We start from the raw sequence: 24,280 nt of genomic DNA on the forward strand, positions 1-24,280 counted from the left end.
AAAAACATCACTCGTTCCAATTCTGTCACGACGCATTAAAGCAATGGAGACCAAGGGATTGCAGCTTGAATTCTTATATAAGTAAGTTTACGAAGTGAGTTCACGGGTCATCTTGCTACCCTATAAAAAGGCCGGAGCTGTACATGACTACACATTATTGATTTGAATGTGGATTTTACAGTCTTGTCTTTTTATTTTTATATTTTATGGTGGAATGTTTCACTTCGCACCTGGCTATTATATTGGTTGCCTGTTCCTTCTGAATTTCGGAAACTTTTCTGTGCTTTGTGGAATGGATATTACAGTTTTTAATTCCAATGTCCATGTAGTTCCATATAGCAGGCACAGCTTCTTCAAGGCTGCACGGCAGTGTGATATGACAGTAACAACTTCAGTGACGGGGACACCTGTCAAAAGTCAGTTACTGTATGTCCTTCAGGACCTGTGACTATTGAATTAATCACAATGAACACAAGGTTTGGGAGAGTTCCTGCCCAAATCCAGATCCCACCCAGGGGTGTGACACCAAATTCTGGGCCCTGTACCGTCTCTAATGGACCAACTTTATATGATATTGATATGTAAAAGAGGGGGACTCCTTTTGGGGGCCCCTCATATGTGGTGACTCAGTCCCACTTTCCCCCTATTATTTTAACACCACTGGTTCTGCCTAGGGTGGGGAATGGGAAGACTTTTAATTCCTTTTTTCACTGTGGAATGGATCTTCAGGAACTGTCCTGGTTCAAGGAACTGTCCTGGTTTCACCTTTTTGCCAGAGTTTAACAGTTCCTTTGGCCCTGCATCCTCCTGCATCCTGCATATTGTACATCTCTCTCCAACTCTCTCCACGCTCTCTCTCCGGCACCAGCAGGCAGTCAGGCCCGGACAGATTGGAACGTTCCCCCATGGAATACAGGCGTTTGGGGATAGAGCACAGCCAGGGCTGCTGACAGCTTTGGCTGGGCCCAGGACAAAATCATCCAAAAGGGCCCCCCCCACCCAATACATTCAATGAAATGAGGACCGATTTTTGAGTCCCCTCTCTCCCTGGGCCCAGGACAATTGACTCCTTTGTCCCCCCCCCTGTTGGCTGCCCTGAGCAGAGCTGCTGCCACTGAAGACAGCCTCAGTGTTTCTCAGTGTCACTCTCGGCCCTTAATGAGTGCGACTGCACTGGCAACACATCCAGGATGAGCCCTCTTCTTCCTCTCTTCTTTACTTCTTCCACGTCTCTTTCCTCCCCTAATCTGTCAACACCAGACTTGAAAATTTGCATACAGTCACATACACAAAAAAGTTCATGGATTGTATCGTTGTGTCTGTGAGCCAATAGACTGCTATGGCTATGGAGTTCCTCCTGGGTGTGATTGATGGTTTGTACAGTAGACAGTGTGTGCTTGGTCTTGCTGTCTTCTATTTGGCTTTCTTATCCAAATAAGACTGAGAGAGTTCTTGTGTGCAGTGGATGGTGCTTAGTGTGGTGCATTTTGGATGGACAGTTTGCTTGGCACCCGGCCTGTATCTAATAGGATGCCCATCTCAGAGAGAGAGAGACTTCCCTGACGGTGCCAGTTGGTCTCTGGTGTTTTTTTTGCCCTCAACAGTGCCTTTTCTTATTGATTTTTCAACGGTATTAAGACAGGACAGTGGAGAATAGGACAGGCTAAGAGTGGGAGAGGGAGACTAGGAAGGATCCGGAAATGAGCTTCGGTCGGGAATCGAACTTGGCGAATCGTTCCCTGGCGTAACAGTGCAGTGCCCTACCATTTGAGCCACGGCGGGGCCAACCAGTGCCTCTGAAGTACAGTGCCTGGCAGGTACACCACCTAAACAAGGGTCAGAATTAGGTTTTAGGGTTTGAATTGATCATTAGTTTAGGTTTTAGAGTAAGTTTTGATTTTGTGGTTAATTATTGGTAAGGTTAAGGATTTGATAGGGCGTTCAAGGAACCACAGCCTGGAAGGCTGTGAAAAAAAAGGCAAAGAGGCTTTGCTAGAGCCTCTTTGCTAGAGGCAAAAAAGGTGTGTGGCGTGGTGGGAGGGGGAAGATGACAGAAGCAGCTGGGCGATCCTGATTTTGTGTGTGTGTGTGTGTGTGTGTGTGTGTGTGTGTGTGTGTGTGTGTGTGTGTGTGTGTGTGTGTGTGTGTGTGTGTGTGTGTGTGTGTGTGTGTGTGTGTGTGTGTGTGTGTGTGTGTGTGTGTGTGTGTGTGTGTGTGTGTGGAGGCGCAGGGATATACTGCATAAATGTACTTTATATGTGAGGGTGTGTATGTGTACTTGCAAGGGTGCGTTTGTGTGAAAGGTTGAGGTGAGGCGTGCAGGCGTGCGTGCGTGCGTGCGTGCGTGCGTGCGTGCGTGCGTGCGTGCGTGCGTGGATGAGGGAGTGTGTATGTGTGTAGATGTGAGTTGACAGTATTGGAGGATATGTGAGTACAGTATATGAGGGTATGTACTGTATGTGTATTTGTGTATGAGGAGATGTGCGGTGATGGCTTTGGCATGACAGGAATGTCCCCTGGTTCCCTGTACACAGTGTGGTCTGCCTGCCTCCCTGTCTGTCTCCCTGCCTGCCTCTCCCTGCCTGTCTCCCTGCCTGCCTGCCTGTCTGTCTCCCTGCCTGCCTACCTGCCTGTCTCCCTGCCGGCCTACCTGCCTGTCTCCCTGCCTGCCTACCTGCCTGTCTCTCTGCCTGTCTGTCTGTCTGTCTGTCTGTCTGTCTGTCTGTCTGCCTCCCTCCTGTCTGCCTGCCTCCCTCCTGTCTGCCTGCCTCCCTCCTGTCTGTCTGTCTGTCTGTCTGTCTGCCTGCCTCTCTGTCTCCCTGCCTGTCTGCCTACCTGTCTCCCTGCCTGCATGCCTGCCTGTCTCCCTGCCTGTCTGTCTGTCTGTCTGTCTGTCTGCCTGCCTACCTACCTGCCTGCCTGTCTCCCTGACTGCCTCCCTGCCTGTCTGCCTGCCTGCCTGCCTGCCTACCTACATGCCTGTCTGCCCACCTGCCTGTCTGCCCGCTTGCCTGCTGCCTGCTTGCCTGTCTGTCCGCCTGCCCGCCTGTCTGTCTGTCCTCTGCAGAGCTGTAGTTCTACTCTCAGGAAGAATCATCTCCTTGTTCCCATGCGGAAGGGCAATGGGGTGTCACATCTCACTAGTAAACACAAAATCAAAACACACACACATGCACGCATGTGCACGCGCACACACACACACACACACACACACACACACACACACACACACACACACACACACAGTCAGTTGTATGCACGCACACACTCCACACCCACACCCACACACGCACACACACAGATATCTTTTAATAGCGCAGAGTAGCAGAGCTGAGCAGCTGGCTTAGAGGGAGTCCTTGAGTGATGGGGGCTGAGGATGCCTGAACAATACTGCAGTCGGCTGCCACACCACACCACACCACACAGCTCCCCTTCTCTCATCTCCCTGCTAACTCACACACACATGCGCTCGCGCACACACGCATGCACGCACGCATGCACACACATACACACACATGTGTGCGCACCCACGTACAGACACGTGCACGCATGCACACGGAAATACACATATGCACACACACACAGGCAGTGTAGCATAGACAGCACTGTCAGCAAAAGCCCCCAAAAGAAGACTTGCAGAAGGAGGAGGTGGGAAGAGAGAGATAATGAGAGAGACAGTGAGGGGAGGAAGAGAGAGAGAGAGAGAGAGAGAGAGAGAGAGAGAGAGAGAGAGAGATATCCAAAAGGTAAAAAAAACCTATTGATGCCATTGGAGGCGGATGGGTAGCTATATGGGATGGGGTAGTAAAAAACTTGACGTAAATAGGAATAGACACAAAGTGACAGGGATGCAAGGGACACCCAGCTAGTTTGGACGGCCCATATATGATTAACATCTCCTGCTCAGCTTCATGCCTATATAGCTCTCTCTCTGTGTGTGTGTGTGTGTGTGTGTGTGTGTGTGTGTGTGTGTGTGTGTGTGTGTGTGTGTGTGTGTGTGTGTGTGTGTGTGTGTGTGTGTGTGTGTGTGTGTGTGTGTGTGAGAGTGTGTGTGTGTGTGTGTGTGTGTGTGTGTGTGTGTGTGTGTGTGTGTGTGTGGACTGGCAGGGAGGGAGCTCAGCGAAAAGATGATTCTAGTCCTCCAAAGTTGGAGTGCGGCTATGGAGTGAATTCTAACTTTTTTTCAATCTCATACCCCCCCTCCCTCGAATGTATCACTCCGCAATCAAACCCATCCTTCTGGTTTGATCACCACAGTCCAGTCCAACAGAGCTGCTGTCTAATTAGTCGCCGTTTCAGATGTAGCCACAAGGGGTCAGCAGGTGGGTGGTTCTGAAGACATCCTTTAACCTTTACCGCCCCAGGGTAAGGAACACAGGCTGAACCATCCTACAAAACTAAATACACCAGTCAGTGGGTCTTTCTTGACTTAGAAATGTCAGCACATAACTCCCTCCTAACAACTACAGCGCAGGACATTCTTTTTCTTGGTTATTTTTTTATGAGCTAACATGTAGCAGGAATGTGTCAAAAACAAATGCCTGGCCTCTTGTGGTAAATATGGAAGAGGACTAGAACAGAGGAGGGCAAGGGGGGTTATAACCGCAATCATAGCTGCTCCTTTGAAACTTGTCATAAACAAAATTCCTCTCTTTAGTCAAATACAAGTGCTCCATTCTTCCCTCTCCTGGCCCCGTCATTGTCTGAACTGCATGCAGGCTCCGATTCCTACCATCCTGGGCAGTTTCTGGCCGCGGGGCGAGATAGGAAGCGATACATCAGTGACTGCAAAGTGCGCTGGCCTGAGACCAAGAACAACAATAACAAACCATGTTTCATTTCCACAGGGGTGCCGTAGGATCCTTTAAACAACTCCTCGGCCGGGAAAAGTGGCCGCTTGTGTAAGAACGGCAGCACGGGCCGGGGGCAGCTCAGACTGCTGGCTGGGTCCTGGGGGGCGGTCGTTATACGGAGCGAGGAACGGCCCCATCGCACTGCTGTCCCAGAGGAAGCATTAAAGTCAATTACGCATTGTATTTACAGGGATGATCACTGGAACACATACTTTGCCATAATACTGCAGAACTCGTGGTGGGCCTTAAATCTAGGCCTACTGCTATCCCCATACACACTGCCTGGGGTACACAGTAGTTGCTTCAAGTGTTCAATTTATGTATAGATGGCAATGAACCTTGGGAAGCGATACTATAAATGATTGATTCGAGTTAAGCTTGCTTTTTAAGGTCAGACTGAGGACTGTGACCCTAGGTACTTGAAGCATGTTTTCTCTCTTTAATCACTGGAATACTGATGAATGCCTTAATTGTCTGTTGGCCTATCCGTTCGGGAAATGTTTGTATTGGCACTTGGACCATGCAGTTGGCCCATGTTGTTGGCTCCCTTCCTTTAAGAGTAGGCCTTTAACAAAGCCCTTTGTCTTAATTTGACACACAGCATCATACGTCTCTGACACTCTATTAGGTAACATGTTACATGACATCATTTAAGTAAAGCCAAACACTGCAATTCCCCACACAAAAATCTATCCCCTCTGGCCCAGTGTATAAGGATGGGTAAACTGCTTTTGGGTGTGGATACCACCAAGTTCCTCTGCAGATGGGGGCATAACGTCCCAATCATTCTTTTCTTTTTTCTTTTTTGCCTTTTCATTATTTTTGTGATAGGACAGTGAGAGAGACAGACAGGAAGGGAGAAACATCTCGACCTGACATTGCGTCACCGTCACCATTTTTCCAGAGTTTAAGGTCAGGATATTCTGGAGTTCCGAGAATTTGAACGCACCATTGTAATACTCTCCGACTGGAGCCTGGGAAAGTTTGCCGCGAGCAGCACAAATGTCTGAACTTCAGGTCTTTATAGAAGGCAACCACCTTCACAACAGACCCCACCTTCACAGGGGCCCCTGAAAAATATCACTTAATTGTGTTGAAAATGTAATTTCTAGCAGTTCTTTACAAACGCATCATATTTCAAGTGAAATATGAGCGATAACATTACATTAACATTACATTAAAAATGACGTCGGGGGCCGGAGTTCCCCACACCTGAACTACATCAATGATTAGGATACAATGAGTTATTCGTCACATACAGTGAAATACTAAACAGTAAAATATGAGTGAAACTAAAGCTATGCTAGAATCTAGAGTCTAGAGCTGAAACTAAAGCCCTATATTGTTCATAGGTGTGTGTGAGTGCACGTGTGAGAGGGGGTACAGTATAGTAAGGTTTCTAGCAGGGGAGCAGCCTCTTTTGGTCCTTACGGAGAGATGGAGCAGGATCAAGGTCTTCCCCATCTGCAACCTTGGGCTGGATGGCAGGGTGGCTACAGTTAAAAAGAAAGTCAGATGGGAAGAAAGACAAACTAGGTTATGCAGAATTAAATAAACTAAACTGTGGTTTGGGAAAAGTATACATTTAGGAAAGAATTGACCCCTTTAGAAGTCACGTCACCATCACCGACTGTGCACGCATTGTTGACTCAAACACACACAACACATACAAACAGACAGTGCAGACCTCTAGACAGAGAAGACCTGCCGTCCTGCAGTGTGTGCGTTTGTAATAGTAGAGATTATTATTATTATTATTATATTGCACTTAGCTGGCGCTTTCATTTATTCAAAGCGACTTACAACTATTATTTTTCAGGATATTGGTTACAGCCCCTGGAGCAATTTGGGGTTAGGTGCCTTGCTCAAAGGCACTTCAGCTATGGATGGAGATGTAGGGAAAGGTCAGGGGGGATTCAAACTGGCAACCCCTAGATTGAAAGAACAACTATCTAACCACTAGACCACGGCTGCCCCATAGCCCCAGAGATCCTGAAAAGTTGCTAAGCTATTTCAAGAGGGAAGCATAGGAAGCATAGGAGATGTTTGGAGATGTTTGGAGATGTTTGTGGTTACAATCAAACATACAGACAGGACTGAGGACACCATCAGGAATGCCCGTGTCTGTGGTGCTCACTTCATATCTGAAGTTATCGTGATCATCCATTTTCTTATTTCGGAAAAAGCACCTGGCTACTTTCTTTACAAATGTGTGGTATGTTGCCAATTTCGCTCTAACAATGCACGCGCAGCCGATTACGTCACATCTGTGTACAAACAGTAAAGGGGTCTATTAGTGTAACACTTAAAGGGCAACTCCTGCCAATTTCAATGTGCTGTTGTATTGCCAACGGTACCCTTGACATGTCAGTACCCGGTGACGCGGCATTTTTTGGCTCAGCCCTTTCCGAGATATGAGCTATTTTAATGGGGGCAACTTTTGTTTATATTTCAAATTTTTTTTTTTTATTTATTCCCCAAAACATCCAAAAGATTATGCAACATCAGCAGACAGCTAGCAAACAGTGATACCTTTTAGGAAAATATTTGGAGTAGGCCTATGCTCATTTTTTTAAATATGTTAACAAAAGTTGCCCCCATTAGAATAGCACATGGGTCAAAGACGTCCAAAAAGAAATTGTCATTCAGTGTGACGGATACCTTCTGCTGACTGTAACTGTAAAAAACATGACTCTTTATTTTATCTTTTTCCAGTGAATTCATGAAAGCCTCGTCTGTCATCCATTCACTTGAAACAATTTAAAAAACATGTTTTTTTTACAGTTACAGCCAGCAGAAGGTATCCGTTACACTGAATGACAGTTCCTTTTTGGACGTCTTTGACCCACATATCTCGGAAAGGGCTGGGCCAAAAACTGCAGCGTCACCGGGTACTGACAAGTCAAGGGTAGCGTGAGCAATACAACAGCACATTGAAATTGGCAGGAGTTGCCCTTTAAGTAATCTGGCCTCCAGTGCTTTCAGTACAGATTTACTGATGACAGATTTACTGATGATGATAAGGCTGAGTCTGAGTTAGTGACTGCATAGTTGGTTTTGTGCAATGTTAAAAGTGTATTGTAATGTCTATAATGGAAGTGTAATGTATAATGAAAAATGAACTTGAGTGTGTAGCCTACTGAAGCCCCTGTTCCAGTCTGAGTGCTGCTCCAGAATCAAGTCTGCTCAAGAGATCAGATCTGATTCAAGTTCAGATTACCTGCATAAAAACAATTCATGCTCAGTGCAAGTTTGCAATCTCAGTGAAAGTGTTAACTTTTGGTTAAGCGAAAAGGATTTGATTGTGCCACGTTAGCAAAGATGGCAGCTTATAGTGCATTTCCACACAGCCTAGTAGTAACAAAAAAGCCTGCCAAGAGTTTGCCAGGCCTAATTCTGACAAAAATGAAGGCTACTCAATCATTTAGAACTGATAGCATCAAAACTGTATGGTGTTGGAGATGAAGAATATGAAAGAAAAAAAACATAATGCCTGAAGTGAAACCTGATAGAGACACAGCTCTTGTGTGGGGCTGCATGCATGCTGCTGGTGTTTGATAGCTTTTATCATTGATTAAATTATGAATATCTCTACGAATAGTGAACATGTTACCATTTCTCATTGAACTTCGTTGTCTTTCATTGTGTTGCTTTCCATGATTACAATGACTCTAAACATAGGCCTACACCTTAGGCCAAAGTTGATTTTCTGAAGAGGTGAGAGTGATTCAGTAATTAAGTATAACCCCCGATCTGTGTATTTTAAGTGTTTTGAAGTGACTTATCTGCTAATTTTCACATTATTTTCTATAGACAACAAAACTTTTGTCTGGTGAAAATCTGCCCTTGCTGTGTTCATTACATGGCTAATCTTCCTTTGGTGCAGAAAATGTACTTTTGTACATAAAACTTTTTGGGAGGGTTTGTAGCTTTCATATGAGCGACTTTTGAAGTTAAGTGATTAATTGAAAGTCAGGTTAATAGCTGTTGTTCCAAAAACATGTATAGGTGACAAAACTTTTTTCAAGTAGTGTATCTGTCAAGTCCTGAATGCAATATGGAGTGTTAGGGGCTTCTATGAAATAATCAATAACCCATATGAAATACATCATACATACAGTAAAGTCCTATTGACTGACATCTGTTTTCTTTTCTACTCTGTACTTTCTAGCTGGGCTCCTAGACTACCAGGTTGGCTACCTAACCACTTGATTCATTGATTGCTCATAATTTCTTATTAGTGGGTGTGCTCTTTTGGGTGTGGTCTTTGGTCTTTTGTATTATGCACCGAATAGGCTATAGTAAATAAGCAATGTTCATATGCTGAAATGCATGGAATGTGTGTGGATATGGATCACTGGAACCATGTTGTGTGGTCTGATGAGACCAAGCTAAACAAATTTGCTTTAGATGGTGTCAAGCATGTGTAATCTCAAGTATGTAACGCAATGCAGCATTTTAAGTATACCATGCATTGTTACGTGATACAATACAATAAACTTAGCTGCAGTACTATGTAAGATACAATGCCTTTCATTGACCACAGAAATGTTTTTGATTCATTGGCTGCACATATGCTCAAGAGATGACCCTGAGTAACAGTTGAACGTGAAGAGTTAAATATGTGAGGCTTAAAAATGACATTACATTGCGATTAGTTGCCACTTGAAATGACAAAAATTGTAGTGTGTAAAGAGAGACAGTGGAGGCAGTGGGTACACAGAAAGCACTGGTTTATTGACTGCACTGGTCAACCACGCCAGAGTGCGGGCGAGTGATGGGCAGGTGGGAGGGGCCAAAGTAGACACAGCCGTCGTTAAGGCAACACAAACAGCATGCAGGTATAGTAACATCGAAACATCATATTGCTTCAAAGATTGCTTAACATGGAAAAATGTACAAAAAGGAAAAAATAGGTTCTTGCACTAATGAAAAATACATTTTTTGTCTGTTTCCTCCTACAAAGAAGATTTCTAATACAAGAAAATAAATATAGCAAAAAAAGCCAAAAAAATAATTTATAATAGCTCTTCTTTTTTTCAATATATGTTCAATATTTCTCTCTGCTATTAACAAATGGCACAACATTCTTTGAAACAAAGAACACAGAAGGATAAACTCCTGCAACATTCATATTTTTATCATATCGATAACTTTGACGCAGAGCCTAAAACGCGTGAGGAATGGAGACACGGCAGCGATGACAGGAGCCTGAAGGGGGTCGAGTGGGTGTGTGTGGGTGTGTGTAGGGGGTGAACGTTATGTGGTGCGGGTGTGTGTATGTTTGGGGACTGCCCCACTGTGTGATGGCAAGGCCCCGTTGGTGGCTCCCAATCACGTCTAAAGAGCGAGGGAGAGAGAGAGAGAGAGAGAGAGAGAGAGAGAGAGAGAGAGAGAGAGAGAGACAGAGAGAGAGAGAGAGAGAGAGAGAGAGAGAGAGAGAGAGAGAGAGAGATAGATAGATAGATAGATAGAGAGACAGACAGAGAGACAGACAGAGAGAGAGAGAGAGAGAGAGAGAGAGAGAGAGAGAGAGAGAGAGAGAGAGAGAGAGAGAGAGAGAGAGAGAGAGCGTGATCTGCTGATTGAATATGAAAATGTGCCTGACAGAAGAGTGAAAACAAGTGGGCCTGGCGCGGAATGATGACACGCTGCTGGCACGGCCCAATCAGATTGTTTTTGTATTTTGTTTTTTTTGTTTTGTTTTAGAATGGAGGATGTTGGGGCAGGATTGGTGATTGGTGGTGGTGGCTTTTTAGGCAAAGTAAGCACAGTGCTGCATGATACATGGAAGTTTGCGCCCGCTTCTTGGCTTGAAGACAGAGGCTAACTAACTGACTGATTGATTGATTGATTGACCATAGTGCAGCAGCTGAGTGCAAAGATTGGACCTGAAAGCAGGCCTTTGGGTGCATGCGGGTTGGGTTGGGTTGGGTCAGCGTCTGGGGTCAGGGGTCAGGTCGGGTCGGGTCAAAGCCTCAAATGCCAAAGCCAGTAGGATACAACAGAACCAGCTAGAGAGTCGACCGTACTAAGAACACTTCCGAAAGACTGGACACAATAACTTTGTGTACCAGTGTCCTTACGCTAAAGAGAAACAAAAAAAGCAAACAAAAAGCCTTTCCTTTGAAAGGACAGGTGGAGATCTGACCAAGTGTACGGTACGAGAAAATGCGAGTGGTTGAATGCAGTGGTTCCCTTTTGTGCCTGTTGAGGATGCTTGCACACTGCTCTGAAAAAATGGCAACAATCAACAACAGGCAACCTGTAGTTGAATCGCTACGCTCCACCAACCAAAGTCTCTGGATGGAGTAACTACCTCTGACAGGTTCCAAAAAAGTCAGTCTTTCTCAATCATGGGAAGTGTTAAGTGGAGCTTGAACGTTGCTGTTGTGGAACTGTCAACAACCACCAAACTGCCAGCTTTTGGAAACAGTTAGGGGTTTGATGGCCGTTGCGTGAGCAGTGTGCAAGAACCTCTAGCTGCCAAAGACACAAATGAAGGCACAGGAGAGCCCCATTTACCCAGAATCCTGCTCTGCAGCCTCTCCCATCATGCACATTCGAGAGTAGGGGATTCCATCTGGAGGAATTCAGCAATGATGGGCAACATGGACTCATTAGCTTACAATCCAGTGCAACTCGTTCCAAATCACCTGGTTTTACCTGTACAGTTAAGCAAGGTGATTGCCCAATCAAGCGCTATCACCTGGTTGAACTGGACAGGTAAAACCAGGGGTGCATTTCTCGAAAGCGTAGTTTAGCAACTTGGGTAGTTGCCACTGGGAAATTTGCATTGCAACTAACAAAGTAGCTACCGTAGTTAGCAACTATGCTTTCGAGAAATGCAACCCAGATCATTTGGAATGTGTGCCGCTGAATGGTAAGTAATGAATCCTGGTTAACCATCACTGAAACTCCAAGGGCCTGACAATCAGACAGAAAGAAGAGGCCCCCTGCACAGCCCCAGAGGTTGGGACTGCGGTGACGGGTCCATACCAGAGGAATTCGCCTGACGCCACTAACCCCCTTGCTGAATGGGGGAACGCACTCCGTACCCTACACTCAATAAATCATCTCTCAGCTCATAATTTGGCGCTTTACTGCCAGCAATAGTCTCTCTCCCTGCTGTGCTTTTTCCCAATGGTGGTGGTGCGGTGGTCGGTGTGGGTTTGTAAGGAGACAGGAAGCATTGGTTTGTGGGTGTTGAGGCCAAGGCGCAGCACATGCGGCAGTACGGAAGCGTTCGGACTAAAAGAGAGACTCGAGACAGAGAGTGAGAGTACTAAGTCATTGTTATAGTAGGACGTTATGGTTGAAGCGGTATGAAACAGCTAGGCAAGCCTTTTACACTGGGGGGGTTGGAAAGGGGGAAGGTTTAACAGCGGTGCTAGTAGTAGTAGTACGGTATGATACAATAACTGTTGATGCTACTAAAAAAAACCCAGATACATGGCAGTTCCACTACAGCCTGGAGTTAACATCTGTAGTACGGGACGAAGTTTGGAGTTTAAGTCCGTACGAGACCAAACAGCTGATGGACACAGGCCTGGTACAGTAGTTAGGAGAGTGTAGCTCCGAGGACGGGACTATGGCTGCCTCACAGATGGTGTCAGCGGAGGCTGGAGCAGGAGAGAGAAAGAGCCCTTGGTCCCAGTGTGGTAAATTGTTACAATGGGATATGCCCTTCTCCTCTGCTTCTTCCCTATCCAGAGACTACACACTGCAGTATCACTGGACTCCAGTTACAACTTGCAACAAAAATGAAAGGTAATAAAATGAAAAATGAGAGATACGGAACTGACAAAAAAGTTGAAGTAAAAGTCAAGTCTACCATTTTTTTTTTCTGTGAGCAGCTGTTACACTGCGGCTACTGAATCTGCTCTCTACGACGTGACCGTCCAAAACCTCGGATCGGCAACCTGGCTACATGGACTACATGTAAGAAAAAAAACTGAACCAAAACTAAAACCTAAAACACTACTAAACGGTTCATGAGTACTGAACCCCAGTGATGGGCCCAGTCGCTGTCTTTGCCACCAGTGGAGGAGTAGAGGGGTGGGATGGGTGGCTCTGAAGGGCCAAGGGGGATACAGTGAAGTCCCTCCCCTTGACTCCAACAGACTGATACCGAGTTAACCGCCGCTAAAGAGCGGAGTCGAGTCGAGTCTATATAGACCAGAGCAGACCAGACAGAGATCTGGTCAGCCATACCGTAATACTGTCCTGAAGGACTGATGTCCTTACAGAAACACTTCAGAATGTTTGTGTGTGTGTGTGTGTGTGTGTGTGTGTGTGTGTGTGTGTGTGTGTGTGTGTGTGTGTGTGTGTGTGTGTGTGTGTGTGTGTGTGTGAAAGAGAGAGACAGAAACCAGAGTAATGTCTGTGTTCTGAACAGAACCCAGAAGTGCCAGAAGTTGGGGTGGGTGGGCATGTCATAAGTGCCAAAGTTGGGGAAGTTGACCATTAAGTGCCGGTATTGGGGTATTTGATTAAGTGCCGGTGTTGGGGTATTTGATTAAGTAACAGTGTTGGGGTATTTGATTAAGTGTCGGTGTTGGGGTATTTGATTAAGTGCCGGTGTTGGGGTATTTGATTAAGTAACAGTGTTGGGGTGTTTAAGTTCGGGTGGCAATACGGACGTGCAGCCAGGTGTGGTGTGGTATACCGGTATGTGGTGCCCTGTGGCTCATGATGCAACGGTCCAGCTATTGGCAGCCCTGTCCCTGTGATGGGGGAGGGGCGCCTGCTTAATGATGCACTGCTGGGGTTTGGAGGGACAGAGCGGTAAAGGGGTTTGGGGGCCATGGATGCAAACCCTAGTACAAACTCCTGGTGCGCTTGGTGGGGAATGGGGAGCGAGGGAGGGTGCAGCCCCCCCAAAAACGCACCCTGCTGGCTCGAAGATGAAAACACAGAGCTCTCTCTCTCTTTGGATTGTATCGACGTGAGTGCTAGGTTTTGCTTCTTGACAGGAGAGAGAGAGAGCTTTTTTACATGGTGCTGTGGTCAACGCACTGATCTTTGGCATTGGCGAAGCGGAAATCAATTACAAAAAAGTAAACAAAAAAACATGAAACAAACACCAAAAAGGAACGAAACAAAAAACAATAAAAAACAGCCTTTTAGCTCAGAGAGAACACCCTCAGTAGTCAGATTTCAAACAGTGACTTTTGCCAAAGGAGCATTTTCTTTATGCGTCGGTGTACAAAAAACACGAAAAACATCTGCTTCACTTCTCTTCGATTTGAGTTTTTTTTTCAAACCTCATATCTTTAACCCTGAGAAAATACCATGGACCACTAGAAGTATAAAATACAACTTGCAAAAAGACAAACAAATGCATGAGCACAAAGCCATTTACAAAGAGCATGATTTTCACCTATTGGGTTTAGAGACACACACACGAATCCTATGATTTACTCCCGGACAGGAGGCATGGTCTTTGTTTTTTCCGTCATTTCATAGCAGCAATTTGCTTAGGGTAATGATATTTTTGTTTTGTTTTTTTGTTTGTTTGTCGCTGGGTTGACAAAGAAATGGCAAATGCTGCATTCATATACGTTTTTTAGGCATATACCATAGGCACTAACAATAAAAAGATTGGGACCTGCTGTTTTCATTTGCTGATTTCCATTTTTCATCAATGTTCCTGTGATTGTAACATTTTTTTTTAACATTTAGTACATGATTATTTACCTTGTTTAAGGGGGGTGGGACGACAGAAGGCACCTTTGTCATTAAAGAAGAATTGGAGATTGAAGATCAGGCTTTGATATTATGTGTACGCCTGCTCGGGGATGACAGGAGAGGGGGGGTTCAGAGTGCCCTGTGTGGATCATCAAAGACCGTCCACTTCAACTTAATAGGCTACAAATCAAGAAGGGTATTCGCTTTGATGTTTCCTCTTTATCCGTGTTATAGGAGTGTCTGATTACAGGTTTCGTACACCTGTGTGTCTGCTTAAGTGTATGTGTGTGTGTGTGTGTTTGTGTGCGTGTGTGTTTGTGTGTCTACGTTAAGTGTGTGTGTGTGTATGCGTACAGAAGTGTAGGTGTGAATGTGTTTGTGTGTAGTTGCTTTCGTCCGTCTTTTGTCTGTCGGTGAGTGTTCAATGTTCCACAGTCCCTGTTGTGAACTAATTGTGCTTTTTTTATAGGCTTTAGAACTCTTGATAGATATTCTCTGTACAACAAGTTCAAACAACACCAACAACAGCAAGGCTTCCAATGAGACACCATCCACTGGGCTTGTTAAGTGTATCCAACTCAAAAACTCACCTCAGGTTCGCTGTTGAGGAAGAACCGAATGCTAACCAGCTAAAGTATATGTAGATCTATTATATATATAATGCCCATAATAATGAATCCTCTCCCCTTTGAACCCAGGGCTTCCTGCCCCGTTAGAGAAAAGCTGCCAGTGGAACACATCACATGGCTTCCCATGTCCTCTTCACCATCCAAACAAAAAGGACTAAAATTTTTTAAAAAAACTGAAAATGGCGACAGCTAGGCTGAGGTCCATTCTCCCCATAAAAATCTCCCTTCCAACATAAAATTTCTCCTTCCTTTTTTGTTTGTTTGTTTGATGGTTCAAAAGCACAAATGGTTATGTTGCCTTAATGCAGCCAAAAGGACTAAAACCACCTATTAGGACTAGAACAGACAACAGCTCCTGGGTGAAGCAGATTTGACAGGATTGGTTATACAGATTTGGTTGTACAAAGCAGTCTATTGGGACAGACAAGGTAAGCAAAACGGAGGAGAGTCTGGAGCTGTGTGGACACTGTTACTGAGAGCAGATTGGTGGGTTTGCTGTTGGTGGGTGGTGTGGTGTGGTGCCTGTAACCATGGCAGCAGGAGATACACCCTTCCTTCCCGTTCTGTCCACCGGCCTAACTCAAGAGGCCAGCACGCCGCGTCGCAACACTTCCTCATTCCCAGCATGCAACTGGGCCAGGCGGAGCTTGCGGCTGGCGACGGCGGGGGGACGCGAGTCTGCGGCGCCGTTTCGGTCAGCGTCCGAGAAGTAACCGTTGGTGCCGGAGGCCGCGGCAAACGCGCTCAAGGTCACCGCAGACACGGCCGGCTCCTCCGCTCCGACCCCATTTCGATCGGGCTCTAGAAACTCCGTGCCCTTCGAGCGGGAGCGGCCCTGTCGCGTGGAGCGAGGCCGCAGAGACGGCCTCTTGGTGCCGTTGGGTGTGGTGGTGGAGGACTCTGGGGGGTTGGGTGCCGACGCAGACGTTTCCACTGCTGTGTTTAGCTGCTGCCACGAGCCGCCTCGCTCCTCGGAGATGTGGCAGGAGTCCATCTTGGATGTGGGGGGCTGGAGAGGCTCCACGGTGGGGGCCTCGGGGGAGCCAGTGTAGCGGGACGTGGCGTTGTGGTGATAATGGTGATGATGGTGGTTGTGGTGGTGGAGCAAGGCTCTGGAGGCTCGAACCCTCTCCCCACGCCTCCCACCCCCAGCGTGTCCCGCTCCTCCACCACCACCATCCTCACACACCGCCCGCACCCCACCCCCCTTCCCCACCCCGGGAGTTCCACCACCACCACCCCCACCACTATAGCCATGCGAGGAGGTGGGCGAAGAGGCGTTGCAGTCCTTGTGCGCTGCTGGGCGTCCTGCGCGAGGCTTGGTGGCGGCGGTGACGGCAACGGCCGAGGCCGAGGACGAGGAGCCCGACCTTGGCTTGACCTTGCGGCCCAGCTGTGGCGTCTTCCAGGCCGACTGCATGGAGTGGTCCATCATCAGCTTGAGCAGGTTCTGCTCGCCCTGCTGCAGCTGGTGGGAGAGCAGGCTGGCGGCCGTGGTGGAGGGGGTGGTGGCGGCGGTGTCTCCTCCGCCGCGCCGCGTGCCGTGGTGGTGGCTGGAGGAGGTGTGGGTGAGGGTGGGGGAAGGAGAGGTGGGGGAGGAGGAGGGGGAGTCGGGTCCTTGCAGCGTCCAGCGGCCCAGCATGTCGTCCGCCGTGATCTGCACCGACTGGGCCAGCCAGCTGTCGAACAGGGAGCCGTCCAGAGGCACGCCTAGAAAATACATACACACATACATATGGGGGAGAGAGGGGGGGGGGGGAGAGAGAGAGAGAGATAGATAGATGGGGGATAGAGAGAGAGAGAGAGAGAGAGAGAGAGAGAGAGAGAGAGAGAGAGAGAGAGAGAGAGAGAGAGAGAGAGACACACACACACACACACACACACACGAGAAACACATACACCCAGGTCAGACCTCCTGCTGAGATTTCAATTAACCTTTACAGCATGTGAGCTTACAGCGTGACATGCCATTTCCTCAGAGTTTCATCTTTTTTTGGTTTAACCATGTCATACTTTTACAAGTTACATTGCAGACACATGTGGAACAATGTTGAATAATGTATAAATGCCTCATTAAAATATCCGAGATACACTTTGAACGTTATTTTGCGCCTTTCCTGGGCAAACACTGGCGTCATCTCCTCTCCATTTGGCATGGTTTTCACAGCACACACAAAAGAAAAAAGAAAAAAGAAGGGTGCACGGTCATTTTAAGATTTTATTTCCCCCTTCTAAAAGAAACATTAAAAACAGCAGGCCGGCATCAACAAATTCATAGCCTGCTTACCTCCCCACAGTCCCGTCCAACCACCCACTCACCCGGCTGGCGCTCTAAAGTGCCTTCACGCAGGGCCAGCCGTGTGTCATGGTCCCAATATGGGGCCGCAGATGAAAGCCCTGATGGGCGGCTTTAATGACTGTAATTAATAAATAGGAGGAGGGGAGGCAGGGAGGGTAGGCAGGCAGGGAGGGAGGGAGGCGGCAGATGGACCCTGCGGTGGATGGTGAAGGTGAGGTGGTAGCGACCAGGGAGGGTGAAAGAGGAGAGGTGTGAGAGTGCCACTTAATAACGCAGAGGTGCTGTGCCCCCAGAGAGTTGCTCAGGAGTTAAAGTAAGCCCCCACGCCGCAGCAGCAGGGTCGGAGTGGTGTGCACAGAGTGTGCGAGGGTACACTTTATATGCTTATGGAGAGCGTGTTTACTGAGAGAGAGACGGTGAGTACATGCACGCTCTATGATCCCATAGGGAGGGAGAGAGAGAGAGAGAGAGAGAGAGAGAGAGAGAGAGAGAGAGGGAGAGAGAGAGAGAGAGAGAGAGAGAGAGAGCGAGAGAGAGAGAGAGAGAGAGAGAGAGAGAGAGAGAGAGAGAGAGAGAGAGAGAGTGTGTGTGTATGAGAGACTGTGAGGGGACATATGCACTCTGTGATCCCATGGTGGAGTGTGTGTTTGTACGTGTGTGTGTGGGTGTGAGCTGCGGGGCTTGCTGTACTGTATGCGTGTGTGTGTGTGTGTGTGTGTGTGTGTGTGTGTGTGTGTGTGAGCTGTGGGGGCTTGCTGTACTGTATGTGTGTGTGTACGTGTGTGTGTGTGTGGGGGTGTGAGCTGCGGGGCTTGCTGTACTGTGTGTGTGTACGTGTCTGTGCACATATGCCCCTGGCCATTATAGCAGGGCTGCACACTGCCATTCATTCCAGCACACAGCATTGGAATGGTATTCCCAACTATTGCCAACTGCTAACGGCAATGACATTGCATGCCATTAGAGCGCATAGGCAAGGCATCTGTCACCAGAAACTAGATATAATCATATATCTATTATCGCCCGGCAGCTGGAATCTTAAAACTATAACATCATAATATTTTTTTGCCCGGCTTTCTTTGTGGATGGGAAAATGTCATGGTTGGCAAAATGTTGAAGTTGATTTTCTTTGTCCTCAGGCTAGAAACCCACTGCTGTTGCCAGGGCCGCTAACAGCTTTAGCTGGGCCAAGGACAAAGTCATCTGAAGGGACTCCCCTTCTCAATAAATACAATGTAATGGAAATACCGTTCAGCGCCCCCCTCACCCCATCCCCATAGGCCTGGAACGACTGACCCCTTTGTCCCCCCTCGTATCTGCTTCCCTGGCTGTTGTTGGTGACTACACACACAGCTGGAGAAAGGAAGCGTTTCAGAGGAACGTCAACGGACGGAGAGCAAGCTAAACTTCAACTCTACTGGAGCATGAGGGATCACGACTGGAGGTTTATAAGCCAAGACCATCATCCACTTAACCTCTCTGACTCTGCACTACACTTACTATCAGGGCTGAACTGGAATTGAAAACACACCTGGCATTTATGGCATAGACCGCCCTCTGCTTTTCTATGATATTATGATCAGTCCACTGTCTATTAAAGGGGTATGCCACTATTTTGGGGCTTAATACAGTTAAAATCGTTGGCTGGGGTTTATTAAGGTGGTAAAGTGTCTTATTTTTCATGTTAAGCGTTGTCTTGCTACATGCTACATGCTACACGGATCCATTGACTTTCACTAGCTTAGCGACATACTCCCTCTTTTAACTTGTCTTAAAGCAAGACAACGGCTTACATGAAAAATAAGACACTTTACCGCGTTTATAAACCTTGGCCAACAATTTTAACTGTATTTAGCCCCAAAATAGTGGCATACCCCTTTAAATTATGTGAAGGTGGAACCGATGGGCTGCCCCATCTCAATTGAGGGCCGGTCTCCATGGGAAACAAAAAAACAAACCGACAAAAACAAAAAGTATCGGCCAATGCACACTGTCGACCCACCGGGAAAATGCCCTACATGCCAGATGACCACTCCAGCCCTGCGGACCGTTTTGAACCTTTAATTCTGCCTACTACAGCCCTGCAGGTGTACGACTTCCTTCCAGGTGGATAGGGAGTAAAAGTGTGAATTTTTAAACCATTGTGCTTTAACCTCCAACCAACTACAGCTGACTTGAAACCAGGAGGCAAAAAGCAAAAATCAGCTTTAGCCAGACTCAGAAACTGAGAAGGGTCTCCTAGTGGGAGAGCACTATAGTGAAAAAAAATATGGACAGGCTGGTGGTAACGCGGTGCTGCTAGACTGGATATGCATAGTCACCCACTACTGCAGAAGGAGGAGGGGACAAAAACAGACCTGCTTTGGACAGTCAGTGTGAATAAATCAGAAAAACAATGTGTGCTTTTAACCTGCAGGGGGCCTGCACAACCATTTCCATATTTTTGGGTTAGTCATCTCTCTCAGGCACACGGCGGAAAAAAAACACAGCACTGAGCAGTAGCACAGAGGAGACCAGGATGTGAATCTCTCTCTCTCTCTCTCTCTCTCTCTATACTGCGACGGTTTTACCATCTATACCTGCAATGCTTGAACTCCCCTCACATCTAAAACAGCAGCAATTCCTATGAGATCCTGCCCATTCCTGCTATCCCCCCTCTTCATCTCCATCCCTCCTGCTCCTGCCTGCTTCTCTCTCCCTCCCTCCCTCCCTCCCTCCCTCTCTCCCTCTCCCTCTCCCTCTCTCTCTCGCTCTCTCTCTCGCTCTCTCTCTCGCTCTCTCTCGCTCTCTCTCTCTCTCTCTCTCTCTCTCTCTCTCTCTCTCTCTCTCTCTCTCTCTCTCTCTCTCTCTCTCTCTCTCTCTCTCTCCCTCCCTCCTGCCTGCCTCCTGCCTGCCTCCTGCCTGCCTCCTGCCTGCCTCTGGTCTTTCCATGACACAGCATGGCACTGTAGAGGGCAACTGTGTGGGCAGGAAGGTGTGTGTACGTGTGTGTGTGCATATTTGTGCGTGAGAGTGCGTTTGTGTGTACACCAGTAAGTGAATGTATGCGTTTTCAGTGCATGCATGCAGGTGTAAATGCTTGTGTGTGTGTGTGTGTTTTAATGTGTGTACGTGCCTATGTGTGCGTGTGATTATCTGTGTGAGTGCATTTGTCAATGTGTGTGTTTGCTTGCTTGAGTGAGCATGAGTGTGTGTGTGTGTGTGTGTGTGTGTGTGTGTGTGTGTGTGTGTGTGTGTGTGTGTGTGTGTGTGTGTGTGTGTGTGTGTTGGGGGTCAAGTCTGTTGGCAGGACACCCAGGCCCTGTGAGGGGAGTGAGTTCCACGCTAGTTGCGGGCCAGGAATGTGCTGCTGGGGGCCTGCCAGACATTTGTTTGTGCAGCGGGGCCCTCTCCAACTGCACCCACCTCCACCCTCCTGCCTGCTTGCTCTCTCCAACTGCACCCACCTCCACCCTCCTGCCTGCCTGCTTGCCCTCTCCAACTGCACCCACCTCCACCCTCCTGTCTGCCCGCCTGCTCCAGCCACCCATCCCACCCGACTTCCCCCATCCCCCCCCCCCCCCAACTCCTCTCCTCCCCACTCCCCCACCCCTCTCCTGCCCGCTACCAACCCGCCTACCCCTCTCCTGCCCTGCTACCAACCCCACCCAACCTGCCTGTTCCAGTACCCACCCCAACCGCTTGCCAACTCCAACAGTACTCCACCCTCCTGCCTGCTCCCCCTCCAGCCTCTCCAAAGGCATCCACCCCACCCCACCCCACACACCACACACACTTGCCCCCTGCACACTGCTATGCCCGCCTGCCTCTCCCATGGCACCCACCCCACCCCACCCCACCTGCCTGCCTGCCCCCACCTGCCCCAACACTTCACTCCACTCTGCTACACTCGGCCCTCAGGTGCCAACGGTCTCCTGGGTAACACACACCATGGGCTGGAGGGGTGGAGGGACTAGATGTGGGCAATGGCATGATAGAGCAGGCTTGTGTATTTGCATGCTTGTGTGTGTGAACGTGCGAGGGAGCGATAGTGTGTGTGTGTGTGTGTGTGTGTGTGTGTGTGTGTGTGTGTGTGTGTGTGTGTGTGTGTGTGTGTGTGTGTGTGTGTGTGTGTGTGTGTGTGTGTGTGTGTGTGTGTGTGTGTGAAATCAGAGTTGAGCTGTGTAGAGAGCCCCTCTGTGTTCCTACTGATCCTGATGCTGGGGAAGAGGACTCTGTTGGCACTGGGGCTCTCTCCCCCCTCCCAACCCTCCCCAAGGCCAGCACAGGCACAGGCACATGCCCCGACATAATATGAATACCCCTCTCTCTCTTTAACCAGTCACTTGGCTGAATAGATGTCTCTCTTCAAAAACAATAAATAGAGCAGCCCTCATGACATAAACATCATCATAGCAGGGGATGTATGGAGATGTATGTGCTGTGTGGGTCATCTATTAGCTGTGCCGGCCCCTGGGGGGCACTACCGTGACTTATCACTGGGCATCAAGTCCAGCAGTACCCCCCCACCCTCACCCTCTCTTACCCTAGGTTTAGCTTCATCTTAGCTTAGCTTAGCTTCAACGGTACAGACTACACATGGTTCCCAGAGACTTCCTGAAGTTTTTTTCAAGCCTTCTGATTTTTCCCAATAGGACAGAGGAGGAGAGGCAGGAAGCAAGTTGGGAAAGAGAGATGGGGAGGGATCGGCAAACGATCCAGGCCAGAATTGTACCCGAGTCGCCCGCCGGTGTAGCAGTCCAGTGGCCAGCTGTTAAGAGCCACGGCTGGGCTTTCCTGAAGTTTTAAGAGAGATTATATTTTGTTACATAATGGAATATTACCAAAACAAATTTGGCAATCTTTGCATCTTGCAAAGTGGTCTACAAAATTGGCCTTTTCATCAATAACTTGAACAACTTGATCTGAAAGAAGTTCACATGACCGAAATGTTGTATGGAAACTGGAATGGACAGTGTGCGGGACCATTTCTTTTTACAGTTGCAGATCAGGCACCAAATTTCGGCAATACCATGACTTCCAATGTGAACACGACAACCCATTCCGACTACCTGCCAACACCTCCTCTTCCTCTTTCTCTGGCGGTTTGAAAGCTCCTTCAGGTGTAGAGGTGTAGCAGCGGAAGAAGGTGGCGAGAGAGAGGGAGAGCGGGAGAGCGGGAGAGAGGGAGAGAGGGAGAGAGGGAGTGAAGTTGTGACATTGTGCATCTCCAACAGGAATCTCCCGGAGTGGGAGCAGGTTGTGATAGTAGGTGTGCGTAACATCTGCTCCCCGACGACACGCCTCGGCAGTCAGCGTGACACTGAGCAGATGGCTGCTTTAAAAACACACACACACACATACGCACATACACACGCACAGACATGCGTCCATACATACACGTACGCTTGCATGCGCACACTTGCGCGTGCACCCTTCACAGTGGGGAGACAGGAGGAGAAAAGAAGAGACGCTCGTCATGGAAACACGCCTGACTGATGACTTCCGAATATCCCCTCCTCCTCTACACCACCACCACCACCACCCGAACCCTCGTCACCACCACCCACCACCCTCCACCCACCAGTCACACTAAACAAACAACCACTGATCTAAAAATAGGCAGGTGTGGAGATAAGATCTGTGGAGTCGCTCACGCAGACCAAACACAACGGGGGCAGGGGCACTTCCTCGAACAGTGTGTGCTTAACCGAGTGTACGTCACGCTGTGTTTGTGTGTGTGTGTTTGTGTGTGTGTGTGTGTGTGTGTGAAAGACCAGGTGAGAGAGAGAGAGAGACAGAGTGAGAGAGAGACTGTGTGTGTGTGTGTGTGTGTGTGTGTGTCTGTGTGTGTGTGTGTGTGTGTGTGTGTGTGTGTGTGTGTGTCTGTGTGTGTGTGTGTGTGTGTGTCTGTGTGTGTGTGTGTGTGTGTGTGTGTGTGTGTGTGTGTGTGTGTGTGTGTGTGTGTGTGTGTGTGTGTGTGTGTGTGTGTCTGATTCCAGGCGTCTCTGTGTGTTATTGTACCACTGCTGGCAGAGAGAGAGAGAAAGAGAGGGATGGTGGACCGATGCCATCCATAGGCAAATACATGTGACATTAGCTGGTCACGTGGAACTGATGCTGATGGCTCGGAACATTTTATCTTAACCCGTGACTCAGTGTCCTACCCCTTGGGGAGGGGAACTACACAAAAAGACAAGAAAAAAACTTTCTGCATACACATACACATTTTCAAAGCCACTGGATGTGAACTTTGGTAACCCCTGGCACGGCTCACATTGGTGCTCCACTCCCATTTTCATTTTTTTTTGCAAATGTCTTTTGCCTGTATTCAGATAGGATGGCTCAGACCGAAGGAAGGGACGAGAGAGAGAGAGAGAGAGAGAGAGAGAGAGAGAGAGAGAGAGAGAGAGAGAGATAGAGAGAGAGAGAGAGAGAGAGAGAGAGAGAGAGAGAGAGAGAGAGAGAGAGAGAGAGATGATTTGGTCTTGGTACATAGCCACAGGAGTGACTTACACTCACCCAAACATATGCTGGGCATTACTATCCGAGGTCTCAAACTGTACAGAGCTGTAGAATTGAACATGTAACATTCCACTCCTCTTTATTTCCAAATGATTGCATGCTATTTTCTGTGTAGCCCAGCATTTTTTAGACTCTTCACACTTCGGTGTGGATCCATCACCCTGACCAGGGGTTAGTTTCTCAAAAGCATCGTTGCTAACTAAGTTAGAAACCTACTTGGCTGCATGCATGCCATTTCCCATTGGCAACCTTTTACGTTGCTAAATGGTTAGCGACGATGGTGTAGAGAAATGAGGTCTGTAGAA

General features: G+C 48.0%; 1 protein-coding gene across 4 annotated transcripts in view; it reads right to left on the reverse strand.

Annotated features, from left to right (window-relative positions):
• Positions 1–9,569: 9,569 nt before the first annotated feature.
• The window catches only part of jade2 (jade family PHD finger 2), a 173,104-nt gene continuing 158,393 nt past the window's right edge, over positions 9,570–24,280 (reverse strand). For all 4 annotated transcript variants that reach the window (XM_063203926.1, XM_063203925.1, XM_063203927.1 and 1 more), the window contains exon 13: positions 9,570–16,882. In XM_063203926.1, coding sequence (XP_063059996.1) covers positions 15,753–16,882 — 1,130 coding nt within the window. In that variant the 3' untranslated portion in view covers positions 9,570–15,752. The remainder of the gene's footprint in view (positions 16,883–24,280) is intronic.

This window comes from Engraulis encrasicolus, chromosome 7 (assembly GCF_034702125.1).
Source record: "Engraulis encrasicolus isolate BLACKSEA-1 chromosome 7, IST_EnEncr_1.0, whole genome shotgun sequence".
Taxonomy (NCBI): Eukaryota; Metazoa; Chordata; class Actinopteri; order Clupeiformes; family Engraulidae; genus Engraulis; species Engraulis encrasicolus.